Source organism: Agelaius phoeniceus, chromosome 10, assembly GCF_051311805.1.
Source record: "Agelaius phoeniceus isolate bAgePho1 chromosome 10, bAgePho1.hap1, whole genome shotgun sequence".
Classification (NCBI taxonomy): domain Eukaryota; kingdom Metazoa; phylum Chordata; class Aves; order Passeriformes; family Icteridae; genus Agelaius; species Agelaius phoeniceus.
Window position 1 is genome coordinate 12,131,496 of NC_135274.1, and position 19,294 is coordinate 12,150,789.

Here is a 19,294-nt window from a genome sequence, read left to right on the forward strand (position 1 = left end):
TTCACTGGTTAACTTTTATTCAGTATTTTCTGAAATAAGCAAGAATTTAAGACGCCCATAAGCGATCAAATACAGCCACAAAAACCCCATACTGATCCTAAATAAGAAGCACTATGAGAAATACACAATATTTCATGAAACAATACTGTACATCAACAACCTTTAGGAAACAAACAATTCAAACCATATGCTTAGTTTACTCACAATATAAAAAAACTTTAACCTTTAAAGAAAAATATAGATTCAGTCCAATTGTAGGATCCAATCCCATATCCAGTGAATTCAATGGAAGTTCTCTCATTGATTTCAATGTTTAAAGGATCATGCCCTTACTTTGCCTCAAGAGGCACTTTAATTATTATACAAGGCCTAGCCTGAATAACTATTACAAAAATGTCAAACATCAACTCAAGAGTATGTTTTAGCAACTTTCAGGAAATAATGGAGGAATAGGTTATCTATCCATGCATGGAATAAGGCAAAAGCTAATTCATTCAGATTAGGAATAATAATTTTTACTAGTTTCTTTTTCACAACACAAACATTTTAGACTTTTTTAATTAATGGATATATTATATATCATATTATGCTTCACATTTTTCCTACCTCTACTGAGAAAGCTGGCACTGACATTTCATAAAGAACTCCTCATTAATTATTGTTTTCTGTTCTGTAACAACCACAAGAAACTCATCTGGGTTTAGTAATAGTGTCTACCAAGAAAAAAGCACACACTATCATAAGCTTATAATTTATAGAGCTCAAGGTACATTAAAATGTAAATCATGAAGTTCACAAATTCTGTTTTAAAATATTTTTCCAAACTAAAAGCTGCAGAAAATTGGTTCTTAAATATTCTACAGAAAATTCTGAAGCATCTAATGATTTAAATTACTTATGCTTTCTTCTTAAAAATATTTAAATTAGGTTAGTAGCCCATCCTTTTGAAAAATAATCCAAAAAAGATACACTAGATTACAAATCTTTTGTCTTAATCAGTGTAACCAAAGGTTTGTCATCTGGGCTGTAATCTTCATAAGCAATGGGGGTTGCATCATACATTGCAGGTCGGGATTTCTTGCCAAACCTGGAAACAAAAGAAAACTTTCAGTGACAAACAGAAACATGAATGAGTCCAAAGCAACAACGCAGTGAATTATGGCCTGAGATCAGAAACAAAGTCAGACAGCTTAGATAAACTCTATATAACAAAAGAAATCACAGGAAAATGAGGCAAAAATGGTCAAGTGTTTTTTCTTATTGACCTGATGCAGAGAAAACAGTACAGTACAGAAATCACAGAAACAGAATTATTTATTTAGTCATCAAGACTAAGGATTTTTATGCACTTATAACTATATTAAGCATATATTAATTTACATTGTAAATTAAGTAAAGTCCAGAAAATTCAGATTTTGAGGATAATATTTAGCCCAAACCAAAATTAACTTGATTTTCTTCCAAGACTCTTATGCAGGTTCATGATTTTCAATTTCATTCTTGCCTGTTTTCAGTGATTTAGAATTGCAGACAAAACTGAAATGGCTGAAAACATTATGATATATATGGTGAAAATTTCATTTTTCAAAGTACTTCAGTTGTCCATAAGGCTACACTAGATTCATTCCCATGCATGAATGTCTGCCTTCTTCTATAGGTTATTTTAATACATACAGACAGGTCACATTTGCTCATCTCCATCATGATGGATAAACCTGATTTTGTACAAATGAGATAAAATTTCAAGATCTGAATGAAGGAATAAATTCATGGCATCTTACTAAAGCAGAGGCAGCATTGAATTCTGAATCACCCATTTTCACCATCACTCTCAAGGGTTTAAAGGAAATAGAGCTTTGCAGAGATACTAATGATGGTGAACATTCTCCAGAGATTTCAGTCAGTCTACCTGCCCTTTCTGACAGTACAGAGCACATGGCTTGTTGCATACATGGAAGCAGGACAAAATCTGTTTTCTCCTTTAGGTCAGGGTTGACATGTGCCCCTAATTAGAGAAGGCTGAGAAGAGAGCACAGTACATGTTGTTTATGGTCTGGTGAGCCACAGAGCTGCTCAGCCCCATTGCTTTGATCAGGTGGTTCAGAAGTCAGCCCCTGCCCAAGGCAGCAAACCAACAGAGCTATCACCAACCTCAGGTTTATGTTAAAGACAGAAGTGTTAAATGGGAGCTCTGTTCAATGGGTGTGTATCTGCTGGGATGCACAGCAGGGCTAGGCTGTCTAATTGATGGCATAAAGGAACACACAAAGCAATTATCAATACAAGCTGCAGGAGGCAATGATTCGAGGACTAATCAATAGTGAAAAGCTGAGGGTTCTTGCTACAGTGTGTTCTGGATCAATTAACTGCCTGCTTACAACAAAAGCATGTACAAACAAGAGAATAAAGATTCTTTCCAGGCCAACCAAACACAAGATTATTCCTCTAACAAAGAGTATAGACTGTGTGGGGAAATCTTGATCCTGGGAAGCAGTGAGTGTAGAAAAATACTGGAGGGACACAATGGATAATAATTTTTACATTAGCTTCAATGCCATACTGTGAACAATTACATGTTTGGGTTGGTTAACAGTGTAGCAGAAGCACTGGGGAAGTTCTTCAGGGTCAACATTTAGCTTTAGCATGTCCATTCATGGGTGATGATGGTGATATTCCAATGTGTACATCAGACATGCTTACCAGTATATAATATTACACATCACACAGATAATCACAAAGTAAAGTATATGAAATAACAGTGAGAAAATATATTTTACAGTGAAGCATTGAACAAGAGAGGCCTGTGTAGCTTGAGAGAAACTGAGGGTTCCATGACAATTCTGAGGACAGTACACATTCATTGTAGCAATTCTTGGCAATGGCAGCTCCATGTGTGTATGTGTGACAGACACTGCAAATCAGCTTCACATTTGGAATGGCCCTGCTCCTCCACTTCCTCAGCACAACATTTCAAGAGATGGCTAACTATAGTTATTAACCTCACCATATCCACTCAAATTTTTGAGAACTTTGGACAGCTGAATCCTGAGGAAATGGTAACTTCCGACTTCTGTGGGACAGACAGAAGTTCAGAGTTTACCCAGAAACAGAATAAAAAAACCAACCACATGTTGCTACTCTGCTCAAAACCAGCAACTGACAAACTGAGTCCACAAATAAAATTTAAACAAGAGCAGTAAAAGACAGGGACCAGAAGTTAAAAAAGGAATAAAGCACATTGAGAGAAGGAAGGGATTCTTTTGGATTCCACAGGAGGAGAATGAGAAGATTTATTTCCTCTGCATTATTCAGAGAAAAGGTCAGATGTGCAAGTGGTATTGTACCTTGCTTAGGGAAATTGAGCTGTAATCCCAGAAAATTAACCCTGGCAGAGGATGTATATTAAGCAATTGGTAGGTGATGTGGAGACCAGAGAAATGTGCACGTGATCACACTTCTACAAGAAGGCAGCCTACAGATCTATGCCAGTAAGAAATGAGTGCATGCTGATGCTCATCCAATTCAGAAAGCTTAGAACAGCACAGTGGGACACAGGCAGCTCCACAGGAATGGGGAGAATATGCAGTGGAGAGAAGCTGACCCTGCTGTGACAAGAGAACTTAATCAGACTCTGATGAAGCAGACTCTTCAACTGACACAGAGACAGGACAGATCAGCACATGAAAATAGGAATTAAATAAACTACACTGTAAGTGGTGCATGAAAGCTACTGATATCTGGGCACACACAGAACTAACTGCAGCATAGTCTGTCACCAGATAATTCATGAACTCAGTGTGAATGCTTTTCTAAAGTGAACAATTTTGTTTCAATAACAGATCTTGGTTCCATTTCAATGACATCTTATGGCTGCCATAGCCAGCAGCCTATTAGCCAACTATTTCATTACATGGCTCTCTTCCAGCTTTAGAATGTATACATTTTAACATAAAAGGACTTTTTTTGTCTGCAAAAGAATTTTTTTGTCTTTACTGTCTGTATAATGGATGCTAAAGACAACTGTGCTTTTTCTGCTCAGAAAACTACCTAGTTCTGATCTGCTAATCTTAGAAACATTCCCTAGAAGTAGACATTTATTAGTAATGATCTGCAAGCACAATGGTTTTGTCTTACAGCAAATACCTTGATTAGTAAAGATAAAATTACTAAAAAAAATTATCTAGGAAAAAAAATGCTGAGAAACACGAACAAGTAATTTTAAAATAATTTACTGATGGTTTAACAGGCATCCACACCCCCATACACCTGCTGACTTTATCAGAAACCTTCCCTTTCATGAAAATAATCTACTAACTTTTCCCTTGGCCTCCATTTTCCAATATTACTAGTAAGTTTTGGTGTCTAACTGTGAAAGGGAATTATTTTCAGAAAAGGCTGAACTTTCTGTTATTTGAAAGTAGATTTCTTAGATTCAGCAATTCTGAAAATTCAGACCTTTAAATATGTAGATATAAGAATTTATGAAAAAAAAACCTATAAAAGTTTTGCTCCTTTTCCTGGATTGAAATGACCAAAACAGTTTATATCTTTCTGAACCCAAAATATACACAACAATCTCCACAATAAACCTCCATGAATTACCTTACTTGGCAGCTCTATCTTGGATTTTTATAAGGCATCACATTGTTGGAGGCACTGAAAATTATTTGGAATTAAAACATTTCATTTGCTTTAAGTAGAAATACCTTTTCCAAGATAGATAAACCCTCAATGGACAATAATGTAATTTCTAACTACATAATATGGATTTGAAAAACCATCATTAATCCATCCCAGTCTAAGAACTTTTTTGAAGTTGGAACACTTTGAAGAGCTACTACTCAAAGCTGTGATGTGATTAACTGAGCCTGGGGGAACGCCTCACCCATTTCACATAATTTTGATGACTTCAGCAGTGGTACAATTTAACCTGTTTCATCTTCATTGAAACAGAACTGGAGCACTCAGAAAATGAATTACCAGCAATCACCAACCAATATGCACATATTTCTCCATGTTAGTGCACAGGAACATGTCTCCCTCAGTTGTTTTAGGAGCATTTTAATGGTAACACACATGAATACTCTGTTGGAATTTGAAGTGATCCTGACAAATGGAAGAAATGGGGAAAAAGAAACACCAAAAATGAAAGTTCCACCCTATTAAGAGAGGTGTCAAACACAGAAGAAACCATACTGGCTAGGAAGCAAAATGACACAGTGGATCTTGGGGTGAGGAAAAGGTCTCACAGGTCACAAAAGTATGTCATTTGTCACTAGAAAGGAAAAGAAAAGAAAACCAAAAACCAGCAAGTTTCTTTTTCAGATGCCTGAACAGGAATGCCATCTATAAGATGCAGGAGGTGATTACTCAGTTTATTTGGTGCACCTAAATCTTCAGAGAGAGAACTACTTCCTGCTTTAGGGACTCCCCTTCAAAAAAGAAAAAGAAGATAAATATTATCTGGAGTGTGTCCCAGGGAGGCAATAAGAAAGCTGACATGATCTGGGAGGGGATACTGAAAGAATGGGCTAGTTAAACCTAGGAAAGAAAAAAAGTTGTTTTGCTTTGTTTGTTTTCATCATATAAGAGAAGTGGGGAGGGCTCAGCAACTGATATACAAGTGATAAGAATATGATACATTATCCTTCATGACAGCCTGAAGAGCAGTAAGAAAGAAGCAGCCAGGTTAATAGCAAAGAAAATCCAGGTTAAATTTTAGGAAAGCCCTTTCTAAATCTACTCAACTCCTTTGGAAGTTTTTAAACACAATTGTTGGCAGGGAGCTAGGTATGTTTAATGCCATATTAGTGCCATGGCTTACACTTGAGCTCTCAAATCCTTTCCACTTCTGCTTTTGGATTATTCTGACACTCAATGCCCTGCCTTGCAAGTGCTCCATTAAATTTCAAAGTTAAAAAACTACTGTCTCTAGGAAAGCAAGTAAGAAAGGCAAATAGGAGCACAAAAATGAGCGATGTGAAGAGATTCTCACTGAATAATCTGGTAAATCAGTCACAAAAATCAATGTGCCTTGCCTGTCTGATCCTATAACATGTGCATAGCAGTTAAAGAATCTTTACATTCCTAACAGATCTGACAGGCTAAGAACTTTGCATCTGTCCCACTTTACCAGTTACACCAAATAAAGTCAGAATAACTGTTTTCAAGGAGTTTTGCTGTATTGTCACACATTGTCACAGACATATTTTATGAAAAATCCTTTTGTTAGGATTTTTTCTCCTGAGAAGCTGAGAGGCCTCAAATGAAATGTAAGCAATAATTATCTGCTGCTGTGGAATGCAACAGGTGCATCTTTGATTTGCCTCATGCAGTTGTTTTTAATTAATGGCCAATCACAGTCCAGCTGTATCAGACTCTCTGGTCAGTCACAAGATTTTATTTCCATTCCATTCCTTTCTATTCCTTGCTAGCCTTCTGATGAAATCTTTTCTTCTATTCTTTAGTGTAGTTTTAGTATAGAGTTTTCTTTTAATATATATTATATCATAAAGTACTAAATCAGCCTTCTGAAACATGGAGTCCAGATTCTCATCTCTTCCCTCGTCCCTGTGAGCACACCCACATGGCCTCAGGTGAGAGCAGCGAGCAGTGCTGGTGCTTTCCCAGCAGAGTAGGCTCTGCCAGCAGCACTTGGGGGCACCGTGCACGGACTGAACGGCGCCTGAGCACAGCTCCCAGGACATCAGCATCCCCAGCACGAACCTGGCGTGTCGGATGGAGGCGATGGCACTGCTGAACTCGCTGTCAATGCTCCTGCAGTTGTAGAACTCCTCGTAGGCTGGCCTGGAGGAGCCCTGGTACTCGATGCGGCTGATGCGGCAGATGCCCACGATGAGGATGATCAGCATCAGCACAAAGGCCACGCACAGCGCCCCGATGATGATGTACAGGGAGTGACGAGGCATGTTGGTCAGGCTCTCTGCCATATGCCCAGACTTCCACTGCAGATCTGCCAGTAAGAAATATAAGGTTATCATTAATTAATAATTTATATCCGTCCTGCTGAATAGAACTACTTTAAGATATGCATTTTCAATAGCTAAGACTTTTGAAACTATGGAGAGAGGTAATTTGAACTTTCCCAGGCTCTGTTACCAATACACCACCAGGCCTGACATGCAACAATTTTGTATAGTACTATGTTGAACCTTCACCCACTTTTTTCTGTTGATTTTTAAGGTCATATAGGAACACCTATCTAGCTTGATCTCCTGTGTAACCCAAGTAACAGAAAATCAAGTTATTCTTGCATTATGTTATTTTTATATTACAGGCTCTCTAAAGGCAGGCAGGTTTTATGCAAAAGCTTCTAGGAAACAACCAGTTCTCTTGTGCAGTTTGTTCCAATAGTGAAGTCTTCCACTAAAATGTGTTATTTAAGATGTACTAAACACACTTGCTCTGTAATTTGAAACGCAGACTTTCTTATGCCTATCTCCACCAAACTGCAGAGACTTCAGCATTTCAAGGACAAAAAGGATACCTACAGTAGGGAGCCCATTGGAGTCTTTTCCCAAGCATAATTTCCCTGAGATTCTCAAAGCAGACCTTAAAGTAAAGCCAATCTGGAAGAGGCTTCCTGTATTTATGTATTCCAGATCTTCTATATAAATATTCTTGATCCCCAAACTTTATCTATGCCAAACAGATTTTTCTATCAATTGCCTATGTCCTCAGATCTGTTTCTCTCTAGCATGGGTCAGAATATTTCTAATTAACCTGTACTTCCCTCCAGGGTTCATTTTTGGCAGCCTATGGTCTCATATTATTTCAAAACAGGAACAGACTTGAATCATCCTGACTACAGAAATGTAGCACTCTGCAAAAGTTATTTCTAGTTGGTGCCTGTTCCTTTTTCAAATGTACTTCTGCTTTGCACTGATTTAGAATCTCCCTTTCCTCAATCACAAACAGGCTGGGAACAGGGCTTCCAAGCACATGCTTTGGGAGGTTAAGATATTCTTAGAAGCCACCTCTCAAAGATGCTGATGATGGCAGATAATTCAAGCACCTGAGCTGAAATCTCCAGTTCAGCAGCAGTGGATAAAATCTGGATCTACAGTAGAAATACAGGGAATGTACAAGGACAGGAAAAAAAAAAATCTGTTTTAGAGGCAGGTGGTGAGAAAGGCCAAAGCTGTAACATGTGGGATTCAGCTGGGCAGAGTTTGGGGAAATGGCTGCTCTTTGTCACAATAGTGAAAGCTGTCCTGGAGCACCTCCCAGCTCAGGGGTGCTCAGACTTTGTCCACAAATGGGAGCTGAGTTTAAGGACTGGCTGTTTGTTTCTCTTATCTTCTTCAGAGGTCAGTAAAGTTTTGATCAGCCTGAATCATTCAGTGATTTAATGTTTCTAAGGCTCTGTTACTGCAGTTTGCCCAGTGAGGATATGAGGGAGGGAATACAGCTGCACTCTGGGCAGTTTGGGATGGGCTTCTATTTCTGTTCCGCAGCACATTTGTCACACACAGTGGTTTCTGTCAGGCTGTCAGACTAGGCTGAATTCAGATCTAATGTGTGCAGATATATTGCAAGACATCTCTGATTTAGATTCCATGTCTTCCATCTTTGGATGACAAAGATGAGAAAAATTTCTTCCCTTTTTCCTCACCGTATCAAAATATAAAGATTAACATCTTATACTCCAGAGATTAGAAATAGCATATGACAGCCCAAAATCACAGCATTTTCAGTTGTTATATTAAAATTCATAAAATTAATTAGGAATAAGATTTCAATGCACACCATGGTCAGTACTAGAAATTCTTCATAATGTCAGTTTTCAAGTAACCACATGGTTTGGCTTACCTCAGTAACTACATTAATAATTACTAATGTGGGAAAGGTAATGATATTAACAAATAACCAGCAGGCATTAGAGAATTCATATGAGACATTCGTAAGCATTTTTACAGTGAATGCTCCATTAACTTTTTAGGGAAATGCATTTCATTTTGAAAGAAAGAATATCCTCTTTATAATTAAGACCAATTTAATCCTATTTAATTGGAATTGCTAATACTGGTAAGGATCATAAGATGATATTAAAAAATATCACAATTCATCCAGACAACGTACATCTTATCTAGTTTGTTGTATATACAGCACTTGGAAATTAAAAAGAACAGTCTGACAAGAAGATAACCCTGAAATCCTGTTAAGGTAGTCACTTCAAGCAGCTAAACCAGCTGGTGAAAAACTATAAATAGGGTGGTTCTACAAAAATGATTAAGTAGCAATAGCCTCCTTCATGGTCAGGAACAGAAAATCACAAAGGATAAAATGTGATCTACTTAGTCAAATGCCACCCAAACACCAGTTTCTTGAAAAGTCTGGCTTTGTGTCTTTTTCTGGCATTCAGAGGAACAGTCCAATACAAAGTCAGTATGCCATGTTTAAATTTAATTTCCATCACATTATTACCATTACGTACAAACTGCTGAAATATAATAAATATGACAAAGAGAACTGGAAAGATGAACAGAAGCACATTTACTGATAGATTCAAACTTTAGAGCTCAAAGATTCCACTGCACCATTGTCTCAAGTCTCCATTGTCATTGTCTCCAGTGAGTCTCCAGTGCTGCACCTGTTTATTAAAGAGCTGGATATGGCCTATCTAGAGATTATTAGAATTAAGTTCCCATCAGCTTCTTAATTCACAACTCAGGGAAAGACAGCGAGTACAAAGATCTTCACATGGCTACTTCATCCTTTCTGCCTCTCCTGGACTCTCCACTGTGCCATAAGGATGCCCTTACAGTGAAGTTTCTCTCTAAAATGAGAAAGAAGACCACATTGAAGCTGTTCCTTCCAGTGGAACCTCTCTTAAGTCTTACTGAATGCCTTGGAAAGATTTGGTGTTGAACCCCTTCTTCTTTCTAACAAATTTGGTGGAAATTAGCCTATGTAGTTATTCCTGAAAAAGTTGTTAAATGCCTGCACACACAAATTACAGAAGAATTACACCAGTTTCCTTAGGTAAGCAAGTTCCAAGTTGTTTTGCTGAGACATCACTAGAGCTGCAGGTGCTCAGAACTCAATACAAGCCTGTTAGGAATGTGCTTATACTGCTATGGAACACACTTGACCCAAAGTGTGCAGAGAGGCTGTGAAGCATGAGCACAATTAAAATGCAAACTGAGTGCCCAGCTCTGTGACAGCATCCCTGACAGTCTAGTCTGACACATCTCAAAGTAGGGTGCCCAGAAAAAGAAGTTTTTACCTTTCACAACCACTTTTGAAATGCTATGGCCAAAAATAAAATGAATTTACCATGATTTTGTTCATTTACATATGATTCAGAGTATTTGTGCAGATAGGTATTTAGAGATAAAGAAAAAGTTCCTTTAATATAACTTACAGTTTTTAGAAATGCTTAGAGAACTCCAAAACTTACGTATTTCACAGTTTGCACCGACCCATCCATGAGGACAATGGCAGGTGTAACCACCAGGCTGATCTATGCAAGTTCCAGCATGGTGACATGGGTTGCTGTCACAGTCATTTACATCAATTTCACAGTCTTCACCTTTCATAGGGAAAGAAACCCAAAACAAGAATTATGTATGACAGGTGCCTGATGTAGCAAGTACATCCTCAGTCATTGAACTTCTCTCTTGCTGCAAAATTCCTTATAGTGCAATACATCTTTATTCTCAGAACATCAAAAGAATTCCAAGAAGGAAATATTATCCTTATTCAACAGGGTGAAAATAAAGCCTGAGGACTAAGGGACTTGACTAACCTCACACAGACTCTGTCTCATTTCTCTAAATATAATTTCCATCCCAAGAAACGTGGTATAACAGATGATCATGGATATTCTGATATGCTATGCAATTAAGTAGATAATCAGTGCCTGAGAAACTGACAGGGTACAATGGAAAGCTAATTCTTTTCCAAAGAATGTCTTTAACTGGAAGAGATCAAAAAGTACAATTTGACCTATAAACCAGCTATGAATGGGTTTACCTATTACTCTCACATTGTATATTACCTTACATGACTAACAGAACATTACATTGTAAATTATCTTGACATCAGATATTTGGATGATGCCAATCACATCAGTCTAAGTACAAGGCCAAAGGATTAAATGAGTTTCTTACCAGTACTCTGAAAGTGTAAATTGATTCATAACAAGTACTTTAGGGCTTTCAGCAATTGCATATTAAGATAATGGAATAAGAGGTTTCTTGAGCACACAGAAACTAAGGTCACTGTTAAAAGATTTTTCATTTTCAACAGTGTCCAATTAGTATAGTGGGTTACCTGGAAATCTTCAAAACACTATTTTTAAAATGCAGCCTAGTCTCAAGTAGCAAGGTCATAAACCATGTTAAATAGCTGTTAGCTTTGTGAAGTCACTTTAGTAACAGGCCTTTTTTGCTACAAAGTTCAAAGCAGATGTAAGTAATATCAAAAGTTTTTCATTGTCACTAGACTGCTCACAATACAGCAAAGCCCACATTCATTCCTTTCTTGAAGGGACACAGTCTTACTTGGTATTGTCTTCCTATAGACACAGTGAACAATGACAGCTAGATGTTCTGTGTAACACACAAATCACTTGCCTGCATATCCAGGTGCACAAATGCACGTAGCATTCAGACCTTCACTGTCACAAGTGCCACCATTCTGGCAGTTGATGTTAACACAAGGATCTTTGTATAATTCACAGTGCCTTCCTGAAAAGGAAAAATCAGTAATTGCCATTGGCATGACTGATATGGGCAGCCTGGAATCAGTACATGTGATAACTTGACTTCACCAGGATGAGTGTGCAGGCTCCAAACCTGTCCTTCTGGGCTAATGATGCCACTAAAGCCACATGGTTTATGCTGGCTAAACTTTTTACACATGTGTCTCCTCTCTGCTCTTCCCACAGCTTTGGGCTAGGAGAGGCAATTTCTCTTAGAACTATTGGATGTCTATGAAAAGCCATGTAATGAAGCATAAACAGATCAGTTACCTAAAATTCTTCAGTAACATGTCAACAATAATTGTCTTGACTAAGAATTTTATGTAATAACTTATTTAATAACATAGATAAGCATTCAGATGCCTCTCATTACTTGTTGCTGGAAATGAGGAATATTACTAAGGTAATAAAAAAATTAATTTTCAAATGTATGGTTAAAAATACATAACTGGATGGCTCTACTTCATGCCACTACCTTCACTCTTTCACGCCCAGTGTAGGCCTTGTGAATCCAGCGGGTTTGCCCTGCAGAAGACAGTGCAAGCTGCACCTGGTATACAAAACATGTAACACAGCATATTCCCACCTAGGGACCAGGAGAGAGAATCTAATGCCACTGCTACATGCATTATGTCTTGGGGTCTACTGTTCAGATAAAAGTTATATGGTGCCACTGAGCTCCCCAAATACTGCAATGATGGGATCTCAGTGATCAGCAGAAGCTGCTTCCAGGACCAGATGCCCCCTGCTTTCATTTCCAGCACGATGTGCTGTGCACACAGTGCTTGCAGCTCCACCAGCAGGTCGGGTGAGAAGATGAATATTATGGTGAACATTATGATTAAGTGCTGCTTAAACTGTCATGGAAAGCTAAGGGTCATTTCCTCACCAGGCCTCTAAAATGATGAATTCTGTATCTATAGTTAAAGAGCAGTGCAATCACCAGTGTGAAACACATATTTAGCCTCAAGCAGCTGTTAAGTGAGCGTTACTTATCAGCAGAGATAAGGATTGATATGCTTAATGAGAAAATGCTAGAGCAATGTTCCTTAAAACACAGTCATTCTGTTAGAAAATTTATTTCTTTATAATCCTAATAGCATGTAAAGTGACATTCAAAGTGTCCTCACAATTCAACACAGAATACACTAAAAAAGTGTCACTTTAGCCTTCCCCACAAGGACTTCTCACAGACCACTGATATGTGCTAATTTGTTTAGAGCTGAAATCTGCTGCGAGAGAAAAGATTTTGTATAGCCAAACAAATGCTATTCTCATCTATTTTATAAATTACTTCAAAAATGCCAAAGCTAGATTCCATTTGAACACAGATCTAAGAATAGCTGCAGTTAACATGGAAATGCAGTCACAGACCTACTACCCTCTCTGGGCTTCACAGTCCTCTAAATGAACAGTCAAGATAAAGCTTTTATTTTTACTCCTTTGTGCTAATCTATTTCAAATACTAATCTTTCATTGTTATGTTTTAGCTCACTTCACTGGAGAAAATAAAAAATAATTTGAAAGCTCTCTGTGTAAAGGCTCCAACAACAACTGATGAAAAAGTCTATTTAACGTTATGGGTTTTTTTAAATCTCATCACTTTCTAACATATCATAAAAACAGCAGAAAAAACTACACCTGAGAAAAACAGAGAAAAATCCATTTGTGCCCAGACCAGGACATGCATTATTCACAGAGGAGCTAAATCTTAACTATTAATTTGAATAAAGATTAAGGGATCAAGATCAATACTGAAGTTTGTCTCTGTTAATTTTACATGAGGGATATATTTCTGCTCAGGATATGGTATCTCTGTAACAGAACCTGCCACAAAAACTGCAGAGAACAATTGCAAAGCCCAGCCTACCTTCATATTCAGCAAGGCAGACGCACTCGTAGCTGTTGACGAGGTCTCTGCAGGTGGCTCCGTTCTGGCAGGGTGCAGAGAGGCATTCATTATATTCCTCCTCACAGTAAAGGCCATGGTAACCTAAATCACATGAAGGGGAAACAAAAAGAGTTATGAAACACTTTGCAGTAAAAATTAACAATTAGGCAACTCTAGACCGTGGGCAGATGCTTGTTTATTTAAATATACTGTGCAAACTGATATTTGTTCAGACATTGATTTTAAAGGCATCTGTTCCCCAGGTGAAAATTACCAAGAAAATACTGGAAGCACAGTATTCTGAGAGAATTCCCAGCTCCAGTGATAAACCACAATGAGGTGTAAGGATGGAGGCTGGTGGCAGAGGTCAGTTAAAAGAAATACAGGAATATTGACGATCTCCCAGCTCCTTTGGATCCTTGCATCAAAGCCACTGTTCATCAAAGAGACGATAATTGTATAACAGGAGTTTGAACGATTACGTGTTTTAGCATTAATGCTGTACAATGCCAAAGCACTGCAGAAGCATTAAGGTACTTTCATCTTTACAGTAGTTCCAAGCCATAGGTAGGTACTATGGGCTGATTAGGTAAACAGAAAGCAGAAGCAGAGAAAAGTTACATGGCCTGTTAACAGCCACTGAGTAATTTGTATTATGAGATAAGAAAGAAGGAGTTAATTCACATCAAAACAGCACCTTTTTCATGATTTAATGTGCCACACAATCAATAGTCTTAACAGTAGTTGAAATTACAGACTTAGAGTAGTCTATGATATAATACCAGGCACTGGAACTGTGTTCATGTGCTTATAAAAGCTTGATTTCCTCATTACATTAAAAAAAATAAAAATTAAATGAATGGACATACAATGAATAAATATGCAATGGGCATGAATATAGATGCCAAGAAAAAGGCCTAAAATACAAAGTGTAGATTCTTCAGTGTGATTTTACTTCTTAAAGTAATCTCTAGTTAGTAGCAAAATTCAGATATGAAAGGAGGGTATCTTTCATGAACACAGAACCAAAGAGAGGGGCATATTCTCTTAGTAAGTCGCAATCAATCTATATTTAGCATCCTGGTCTAAATATTCCCCAAAATTCTCATAGAATAATAGAAAATAGGATAAATGCTGCCTCTTCAGACAATATTTGCATTTACCCTCTCCCTCCATACTATGGATAATTCAAAACAAAATTTTTTGAAGATACAACTGTTGGTACTAGTCAAGATATATAGACAATACCATCCATTATGATTCTCAAAAAATCCCCCTTTCATAGGAAATAGTTGGGCTAGAAAGGTATTAAGAAACATTTCAGAACCACTTTCTCCAAAGCTGTCAGTCAGGCAATAAAGAATTAATTATGCTAAATGTTATGGATTTTCTTGCTAGCCTACAATGAGGTTTATCTAGTTTATGAGTATATGAAATATTCTTATGTAGTGAGATCTGTAGCCAACACATAAAAACCACCAAAATCAGATGGGAGAATCAGTAAGAAAAACAGATGGGAATTCCCAGTGTTTAACACCAATGTAAAGAGATACTCTCAGAAAAAATGTTTCCCACTTCTCACCTTTCCAAGAGAACGAAGGGAATTTGTGACTAAATAGCTGTCTGGTTTCCAAAATCAATATGAACGATGGTATCACCTCCTCAGGCTGCAGGCAGCCCACGCTGCCAGGCACTGCACACAGCCAGGGAGAGATGTTTCCTCTCTCCACGAGAGGGCAGGTCTCACCCACACACAATTTCACCCTCACATCCTCACCCTGGGGCCAGCAGCCTCCTTCTGCTGGAGCTGCTGGGATGGAGAACATTCCACTGTGGGAGCACCTGAGGGAAAGGCAGGCTTCTCCTCAGGGAGATAAGAGCTACCTTGTCATTCTTAATGAGCATTTCTCCTGGTATTACTGCTTTTAAATTATACTGATACATAAACCCTGTAGTACACTGAATTCATACAGATAACTTCAAAAAGACTACATAAATAATTTATACATTTTTGTTGAAGAATTGAGATTGAAACAGGAGCATTTTTCATAAATCACTTCAGAGTAATGGATTCTAGTGTAGCTGCTTCCTCTCCTTCTAGCAGTGTTACGATTCTGCTGCTTTTTATGTTCCCAGCCAATGCCAAATGCAGCTCCTTGCCTCTTTTGTGGTGTGCAATATTTCTGTGGATGCATTCAGAAAGAAAGAAAATATACCTACATTAACAACACTTCTCCATATACTGTGTCCTGAACAGGATAAAAAAAAAACCCACAGGAGGCATTGCAGCTTCAAAAAAGGGCATCTTTTCCAGGCCACATGAAACTGGAAAAACCTTTAGTACTAGAATCTTCATGAAATCAAGCAGAACCTGAAAATGAAGGTTCAATTCTGATGTGCTCTCTTCAGAGGCTGAGGAATGGATAGGGAACCTAAAAAAACCCTAAAATAGAGATGTCCCTATGTAACCCCTTTTCCCTCTATGTGGCCATCCCACTGCTGCTGGACTTTACAAAAGCAGAAACAGATCTGTTGCCATTCTCCTCTTGGTCCCCAAACTCTTCTTCCCCTTTCTTAAGCAACTGGAAAGGTGCCTCAAAGAGAGCAGGTTATTTTCCTGATAGAATTAAAATCTCATCACTTTCTAACATATAAAAACAGCAGAAAAAACTACACCTGAGAACAGAGAAAATCCCATTGTGCCCAGGCATGGCCTTCAGTTACGTGCTGAACTGCACTGTCTTCATACATAGCTGTTAAAAACTGCAGAGAAAATGGGAAAGGGAGCCCACAATCTGTGTCACACAGACTGATGAGAAGAAGACATGGGGTTTGTCAAAGCCTTCAAGAGCAAAAGATACAGCAGAATAATCTCTCAAGAATATCTGCACTATCAGGTTAACAAGAGAAAGAGGCAAAAGCTTACTCTCCCTTTAGAAATCAATAAAGAACAAAGCTGAAATCTTTTTAGCCTTTTTAGACATTAACCCCTCAATAGTGACTCCCTGAGCTTATCCATACTTAACATTTCACCCAATCAAGGCAGCAGAACATAAATCCCATCTTTATGGGAAGGCCTGATGGGGTACAATGCAAGCCAGCTCTATTGTGCAGGGAACATCATCAGTTCATACTTATGGCTGTTCACTAACACAGTTGCATGTCATATAGCCAGGAAATAAATGTGTACACTTAAATCTGAGCTTATACAGCAATTAAATAAGAGAGAAGAATACTCCAGATGGCAGGAAGGTAGGAAGCCATGCTCACCAGCCATGGTCAGATTGCATGAAAGGCTGTCTTAATGTAGAAGTGGAAACAAGATGAGGAAACAGAAGCAATAAAGGGCTCAGAGACAGTCAGGAACTAGAATTAACCTGAAGTCACTTCTTGCAGAGCTCACATATCCTGCCCCAGTTACAAAATGTGGGAACGGAAAAGACAGAGAAAAGAAAAATTGCAACTGCTGCAGACAAATCTTGCTCTGGCCTCTGCAAAGGCACTAAAATTAACTTATGCTCCTAGAACTATCTATTAAGCTGCATGAGCAGTGAAATCAAGGGAACATACTCCATGGTACTACTTCTAAAGTTGCAGCCAATTTTATACCCTGCAGCACTTTTTATGAAACTCCTCTCTTCTTTCTTTTTCCCAAATGTTCTATATATGCCATCATATATATCTATATAGAGGGCAGGTGTTAATGTCTGTACATGTGCTGTGCAGTTTCAAAATCTGTGTCTTTAAAAAACCCAAATCCAAAATCTTACTGTGATTTTAAGCCATGCAATTTCTAGCTACATTTCTCTGCTACGGATCAGACAAAACTAAAAATACTATATTAAATATTTGCATTGGAAATTTATAAAACAATTGCATATAAAGAGTAAAAACGTTTATCAGGAGGAGGAAACTGGTTTGGGATCCAGGGAATAAATAAATATTCTACAAACAGACACAAAGGGTTCCCACTGGTTTCACCAACCAGATGAGAAGCCAGCAAATGAGCACAAGAACTTTTGTTAGAATTAGTTCTTTAATATGAGGTAAGAAGTAAAACATGAAACAACCTCTGAATCTAATGTCCAAACATTAAGTATTTCTTTGTTACCTGTAAAGGGTGAGGTGATAAGTGCTAATAATTAGGGTGTGTAAGCATAGAAATACAGATTTAAGGTAAGGTTTCAAGTGCAATTGAAAAATCACACACACAGTACAAAGCAGGTATGGTTGCATACACTTGGGAGCTCCAGAGCTCCTCAGCAGACATTTATGTGCAACTTGGAAAGAACTTACACACTTTTCCTTCCACTCTGAAAATAGGAACATTCAAAATATTAGACTGCTTTCCAAGTTAGCTTATACAAATTAGCTTTCCTCTACAAGCTATTAGATGAAAGCCCACAATGAAAGCCAGCACACACACACAAAAAAAAAAATTAGTAGCAAATGTCTGGTTGTTCATGTTCTGCAAATTTTGTAGCTATGCAAGTATAACCACTATCATTTATCATTCTTCCAATCTGTACACTGGCCAAAGAAACAAAGAAGCCAAACTGCCTACCAAGCAAGGAGACTTGCACAGACCTTGGACTAATTGGAACAATTTAAAATTCCTCTTTAATTTTTGAGACGAAAATCCAAAATCCAACTGACACTGTAAAACAGTGCTTAAAGGAAGGACAGCGTTAGGTCACACGTATAAGCAAAACTCTTAGGCACTTTGTTTCTGTATTAGAAAATTATATCCTCTGTCAAATACTTAAAAAAAAAAAGACCATAGCATCCTAGAGCTGAACACAAAATTTAAGTGACAGATTCCAAACTTCATAAAACTGTTTTTCAGACATGTCAGATAATCAATACAGAAGAAAATTCTAAAATGTCATATAACAGCCTTTCCATTAAAATACCTAAAAAAAAAAAAACGGGTAGGAATTCAGGGATATGTCTGAAAGCCTCTTGTACAAAGAAGCCAATGGTCCAGGAGCAGGCACAGATGCTGAGAGCCTGCAAGTCAGAAAGCCTCAAGGTCACAAGGCAGAGACCATTTCTTTCCTGGTAATATCTTTATTATTAACCCTTGATAATGCTTCTAAACTGTACCCAAATTTTATTCATTCACTTTACAAGTAATGTAACAGATACTGTCAAGGTCTCTTCAGGCAAAACTGTAAATAGAATCCAGTTTCTTAATATCCCAGAGACATAACTACATTACTCATCCCCTCTAGCAAACTGCTTTTTGATCGACATACCAAAAATGTATTGGGCTATGATTTGTAGTCATTACTTTAGTTTGGGCTTTTTTAGGAATTGCAACATAGGAATCCTCAAGTTTAATTGCTCCTACCTGCCTTACACTCAGTAATTACCCAAACCAGGGGCAAAGTGTAAGTCACAGTGCCTCCTACGTGCTGATCTACACTGCCACTTGTCCTTTATCCTTTTAAGTCATGGGAAAAATGAATGTCACAGCAGAGCTACTAACTATCAAATGTCACTCCTTAGTTTATCCCTTGTACACTGGAAATTTGCTTTATCCTTAATTTCTTCAGCTTTCGAGTTTATAGCTTCATAGGAACAGACTAAAAAAAAAGATGCCAAAATTATTCCAGTGAAAACAAAGATTGATGCTCACTCTGTAAGTGCTTAAGCAGCGGTGGATGTAGCAC

The 19,294-nt window shown here is 37.9% G+C and overlaps 1 protein-coding gene across 1 annotated transcript in view; it reads right to left on the bottom strand.

Moving 5' to 3' along the window:
* The window catches only part of DNER (delta/notch like EGF repeat containing), a 107,828-nt gene continuing 88,534 nt past the window's right edge, over nucleotides 1-19,294 (bottom strand). The window contains exons 9-13 of the mRNA XM_054639259.2: nucleotides 13,599-13,721; nucleotides 11,601-11,714; nucleotides 10,424-10,555; nucleotides 6,727-6,973; nucleotides 1-1,087 (exon numbers count right to left, since the gene is read on the bottom strand). Coding sequence (XP_054495234.2) covers nucleotides 976-1,087; nucleotides 6,727-6,973; nucleotides 10,424-10,555; nucleotides 11,601-11,714; nucleotides 13,599-13,721 — 728 coding nt within the window. The 3' untranslated portion in view covers nucleotides 1-975. The remainder of the gene's footprint in view (nucleotides 1,088-6,726; nucleotides 6,974-10,423; nucleotides 10,556-11,600; nucleotides 11,715-13,598; nucleotides 13,722-19,294) is intronic.